This window comes from Mchenga conophoros, linkage group LG2 (assembly GCF_057382185.1).
Source record: "Mchenga conophoros isolate Kocher_MC1m ecotype Shallow Benthic linkage group LG2, M_conophoros_male_GT1.1, whole genome shotgun sequence".
Taxonomy (NCBI): Eukaryota; Metazoa; Chordata; class Actinopteri; order Cichliformes; family Cichlidae; genus Mchenga; species Mchenga conophoros.
The window spans coordinates 26,527,985-26,533,645 of record NC_140527.1 but is presented as its reverse complement, the minus strand read 5'-3'; the positions used below and the strand labels follow the sequence as shown (position 1 = coordinate 26,533,645).

General features: G+C 43.4%; 1 protein-coding gene across 2 annotated transcripts; it reads left to right on the top strand.

The window, feature by feature from the left end:
• The first annotated feature begins 341 nt into the window (after positions 1 to 341).
• hbegfa (heparin-binding EGF-like growth factor a) lies at positions 342 to 3,801 on the top strand. 2 transcript variants are annotated; one of them, XM_085290650.1, is made up of 6 exons: positions 342 to 582; positions 1,363 to 1,617; positions 1,717 to 1,915; positions 2,007 to 2,159; positions 2,277 to 2,363; positions 2,485 to 3,801. In XM_085290650.1, exons 1-5 carry the CDS (start codon positions 540 to 542, stop codon positions 2,347 to 2,349), a joined length of 723 nt encoding a protein of 240 aa, XP_085146776.1. In that variant the 5' UTR covers positions 342 to 539; the 3' UTR covers positions 2,350 to 2,363; positions 2,485 to 3,801. The 2 variants fall into 2 exon arrangements, with proteins under 2 accessions (XP_085146776.1, XP_085146784.1); XM_085290658.1 differs by lacking the exon at positions 2,277 to 2,363.
• The last annotated feature ends 1,860 nt before the right edge of the window (positions 3,802 to 5,661 follow it).

Below are 5,661 nucleotides of genomic sequence, written 5' to 3'. Positions count from 1 at the left end.
TGATTCTGTGACACGCATACTTTAAATCTGTGACTGCTTTAACCACCGGATTTACCTGGATTAAACACAACCAAACCCTATGACGGCACTCAGACAGAAAGAATGAGTCAATATGTACAAAAGGAACCAAGGATTAGTTTGTTTTTAAAAAAATTAAGTTTCAGTTTCCTGTTTCTTTTAATTTCCCGACAGTTTTTGTATTTTATTTTCTATCTTTGGGAGTACCAAGTAACATGATGGATAATTTGAGTTAAAATACGAATTAATTGCCGCAACATGCTCTTGTGGTTATTGGCAACACCCAGGAGGCGGGGATATCTATCTAGGCTAAAAGGCTCGTGAGCTTCAGTCGCCAGTCTTTCTGGAGAGGAGACAGCGGCAGCAGGGACGCGAGGAGAAGAGAGGAGTTCTATTAACAAAAAAGAAAAAGCATATAAAAAAAAAAAAAAAGGAAGGAATACTGAGAGGTGGACGGAATATAACTTTTAGATTTTTTTTGTTAATTTAAATAATTTTTCTACTTAAAGCTACTGGAAGCCATGAGGATTTTCGCTGTTGCGCTGTTGCTGGCTCACGCGTTGGGTACGTTTCATGTGCCTGTGCAACTTAACCAGTGTTTCTTCTGTGTTCATTAATGGATCACTTAGCGCGCGCGTGTGTGCGTGTGTGTGTGTCTCTCTCTCTCTCTTTCTTGGCTGTCAGTGTAATCCTCTCTATAATAACCGAGCTATAATATGTCGTGTAAACTTAATCTTTTAGGCAACAGTTTTCATGATGCCAGCCTATTCAGGAGCTAATGGGGTCATCTCTCTTATTTTAGAGCATGCTTTATGTAACTGGATACATTTATTTTTAACTCATATTCTTGCCTGACATTAGCTAACTGTCTGCCCATGCATTTTGTGCGTGTGTTATGAGATACAGAGGGGGGAAGGCTGTGTGCCAGGCCGATATCTCAATGTCCACGAATTTGAGGACAGTAACTCAGAAAGTCTGTTTGACATTAAACATGCGGGTCAAACTCAGTCACTCAGTTTAAAATTTGGCGTCCTTTTGAGTGCATCCTGAGCTGGGCATTGACTCAATCAATCCCTAAGGACAATGTCTGATCCGGTGTATTTCCTAAGAGAGAACAGCAGGGTAATTACTGCATCCCTAAAAAAATCCTGCCTGAAGCTTCTTCCTGTACAACATGTTTCAACTTGCCCGAGAAGGCTCACCCAGCTTGATGCACTAACCTGTCTGCTGGTTGTCCCCTAGAGGAAGAGTTTTCTGATTGTGATTTTTGTTGTTTGTTTTTGTGGTGTATATATGTTCAAAAGAGGACCTCATTCATAACGTTTGATTTTCCTGCTCCTTCAGTGATGTCCAGACTGGCCAGCGGTGCTGCAGTAGACCGTTACCAGAGCAACAAGCAGCAGCACACCTCTGTTATCAGCCTCCTGGACACAACCAGAGACAGGAGAGCAGAGGAGGAGGAGGAGAACCGGGGCGTGAGGGCGACAACAGCAGATTACAGCAAGGATGGCGAGGCGGAGGAGTACGATGATGACTACTACTATTATGAAGAGTATGAAGATGGCACATCTGGAGACTATGAACTGCAGCTGCCAAGAGGTAAGGCACTTAAAAAATGTCTTAAATTGGTGCTTTTAAGTGGCTTTTAACAAAGACAGTACATGTAATTGTTGGTCTTGTTTTTTTTTCTCACTTTAGTTGCCATGTCAAGCAAACCCAAAGATCCTTCTACCATCCTGGAAGCTGAAAACACTGAGGGAAAAACAACGAGAGGAAAGGGAAAGAAGAGGGGAAAAGGAAAGGGAAGGAAGAGGAATCCTTGCCTGAAGAAGTACAAAGATTACTGCATTCACGGGACCTGCACTTACCTGAAAGACCTCCGTGAACCATCATGCGTGTGAGTATTTAGCTCTCTGTTTACCTGCACATCATGCGCACCTCAAGTCGATCAATTATTAACAGTTTTCCCTTCACCGTCCTCTTCGCAGGTGCCACCATAATTACTCCGGCGATAGGTGTCAGTTTATCCTGCTGCCATCGCAGTCCCGAGAGGGCTACGACCGCACCACAGCTCTGGCGGTGGTGGCGGTGGTGCTGTCGTCTCTGTGCCTCACCATCATCGGACTTTTGTTAATGCTCAGGTGAGCGAAACACACGCCCGGCACGCACTCGCAGCCATGCACAGGTTAGGATCTTAGCTAATAACGAGGCGATACGTAGAAGACTGAACGAGCTTCCTTTCCTTTCGTTTATTCCAGGTTTCACAAGCGGGGAGAGTATGATGTAGAGAATGAGGAGAAGGTGAAGCTAGGGTCAGCATCCAACCACTGAAGCAACAAAGAGAGGTGAGTGGTTAGGGAAAGGGCTACAAACACGTACACCGACTGACATCAGCCGCTATCAAGTGCGACTAGATTTCACTCATTTCCCCCCCCCCCCCCTTTTTTTTTTTATTTTTTATTTTAGGCAAAGATGTAGAAATTCTACCTCAGCTGAAAATGAAAAGTGAACAGCAACAGGTCGTCCCGGAGGAAAAGAAAAGGAAAATAAATTGAACGTACGCAAAGAAGAGAACAGAAGGACGTCTGCCCAATGTTCTGCTGGCCGTTCAAATAAAGAGTGGGCACGTGAATGTATTCCTGATGGCTTCAGAAGAAGAAACTCCCGGTCTGGAACTGGAATATTAAACCGCTCAGAGGAGGTGTGTCGAGAATCAGGCGACGAGGAACGGGAAGAAGGAGGAATGCGTCTTGACTCTGTCTCTGAAATTATTTGAGATTTTTAACAACAATCAGAGCTCAATCTGGATTCTCTTTCTCTCAAAAGACAACATTTTGTATTTTCCTGCTCAATGCCGTCACGTGTTTTTTGTTTTTTTTTGTTGATTTGTTTTTTCTTGTGTGTGTACAGTAAACGGTATATTTATAATTTTAATTTATTTATTTAAGCTAACTGTATTTATGGAGATTTTTAACCACCTTTTAGCAGTTTTTAAAATAAAACAAAAAAAAGTGTTTTTATATTTCTTATTCGAGGCTATTTATTTATGAAACAGAAGCAAACGAAGCAAAAGCTCAGTATTTCATGAAAAATATGGCATAAACTTTAATTCTGGCACTCACTAGATGATCAATAGCACTGTGGTTAATAAATTGATCATTGAATACGCGAGATTTTATTTTATTTGATATTATTTTTAATGATCCAATGGTTCAGATGATTTCCAACACTGACCACACTCACGATTACTCAGTCACACCTGGAAACTGCCCCTGGGGCAACCAGTCTCTTCTGTCAGCCACTAAGTGGCTCCAATGTGGGTTCAGTGAATTGCTCAAAGGCACATCAGTATTGGTAATGAGGGAGGGCAAAGCCCTACTCTCTCCCATCCCCCCCACCCGGCTTTATCCTGCAGGTTCGGGGACCGTTACTTCACGTTAGGTTTCAGTTTCAGAGGTAACGCTGATCATTAGGCACACTGCTATGTACTGATTATAAGCACCACAAGAACTGTGCTCTCAACATCTGTATTTCTTTCTTTTCTTTTTTTTAGAAGGGAGTCACATATGAAATGCACTGTAGAAAGAATTGGGTATAAATATGTTGTGTTTATGTCTTATCATTGTTAGAGGAGAAACTGTTAAGCTGTCAAGAAAAAAGGAAAAACAATGTGAATTCAAGTGCTTTATCCATTCAAATCCTGCAATTTTGAAGTGATTTATATTTGTGATTTTCTTTTCAGAGCAGAATAAAAAATAAATAAATAAACATCTCAATATGTGAGTTCTGGAGTTTCTCTGTTATTTCTCAATCCATCCATCCATCCATCCATCCATCCACCCGCTTTCTTATCCGATTCAGGATCATGGTGGGGCTGGAGCCAATCCCAGATGTCACAGGGCAAGAGGCGGGTACACCCTGGACAGATAGCTAGTCTATCGCAGGGTTAAATCTTTATTATTCCAAACTTATAGTCATTCATTTGCTTCCTGAGTTGGACCGTGCATTAATGCCTGTCTTAATAACGATAACACCGCTGTTGCTCTTCTAGCTCGTTCAGGATCTGCAATTAAAGCAAACATCATGTTTTTATTTCCCGTCTCTGGCGTGTGAGCAGTCGCTTTAAACTGAGACACCTGTATCCTGCACATTGGTGCTGTTATTATTTTTAGCCAGTGCTCATAGATCTTGAATCAAAAATCCTTCCTCAGTTATTATATGTAATTGGGGTTATCTGTGCGTGCCACTGTTTACAATTCAACAAATAACTGATGCCAGACTGTCTAAGCGAGCCGTGAGGAAAGTGAAGACGTTAGTCGTTTTTTTATGTGATGACAACAGCATCGTCAGACTCACTGACAGATCAATCATGATACATACAGGACTCATTCCAGCTGTGGGGGGGAGGAGAAAGGCAACAGATCTGAGATGTGCAAGACGGCAAACACCTGATGTTTAGCCACTGCCTCACACACCATTACTCACGCAGCTGAAACAGATGTCGCACTCAAAGACACGCGATTGAGCACAACATCTGAGGCCTCGACCAGCCCCCGAATACCACAGTATTCAGAGAGACCACATACAGCAAATAGCAGGATGCAGCAATGCTGTCATGTATGCCGCACACAGGTTTAATGGAGGTAAGGACGGTCAAAAGACCCAGCTGGACTCAAAGGCAGGTTGAGGCCCCGCCAAATGTTAGTCACTCCCTTGAAGTCACCTCCTACACAGATGTTGTTACACTGGCAGTGTGTGTGTCTGTGTAAGTGGGAATGTGGTACAGTCATGCTTCAGAGCTGACTCTGAGTGGGTTGAAGGGTTAACCGAACCATTACCAAGAAAAGAATCCACAGCAAAACATGCATGTTTGTTATGTGATCTTTTTCAGCACCGTTTGTGGGTCTGATTCCCATACGTTCCATATAGACTGAATAAGCAGCATACTGTGGGGAGCTCATGTTCGCACAAGGGGGTGGTGGGGAGGTGGTGGTGGCTGACAGATGTTCAACTGAACCACCGAGGGCATGGTACCTGATTCAGAATGCAACTTTCTTCATACCGCTTGTTGAGAAACTGAAAAACAGCACTTCAGCTTTCATCATCCTCACGTGACGTTTACAGGAAGGTGAAAATGTGCAGAAAACTCCAGTTTCTCAGTCACATTTTTTTATGTTCAGGGGGATTCATATGTGTATTTACAAAGCACACACATGTGTTTGTGTGCGTGTGTGAGTGACGGGAGCTATTCATTTACAGTAGTGGGGGGCCACCTAATCCCGGCCTCTCAATGTCAAGTAGCAGAGCGCACAGAAATAGTGTCGTGCAGTCATGCTCACATAGCTGCTATTCCCGGGCCTGATCGCAGGCGGGAGAGCCAGAATGCTGAGAGAGAAGAAGAAGGGAGTTCACTGCGTTCTGTTTCTCGGTGGCCTCGTGGACCCCAGCCAGGAAATAATGGCCAGGATGGTGGCCCATCATCAGCCATCAGCACTGCACTTCTCATGAATTTTCCTTGTTGGGCTTGAGAAACAGCTCCGCAGAGTCTTTGAGCTTGTCCTGCCCTTAGAAGTTATTTTTTATTCCTAGAGAGTCGAAGAGATTATTTTTCCACAGAGCTTTAAGGCATTTCCTCGCAGGTTG

Excerpts from the sequence above, each read along its gene's own strand:
- hbegfa (XM_085290650.1), top strand. The coding sequence starts at position 540 with ATGAGGATTTTCGCTGTTGCGCTGTTGCTGGCTCACGCGTTGG. Across the intron at positions 583-1,362 it reads GTTGCTGGCTCACGCGTTGG|TGATGTCCAGACTGGCCAGC; the intron begins GTACGTTTCATG and ends CTGCTCCTTCAG. Across the intron at positions 1,618-1,716 it reads TGAACTGCAGCTGCCAAGAG|TTGCCATGTCAAGCAAACCC; the intron begins GTAAGGCACTTA and ends TTCTCACTTTAG.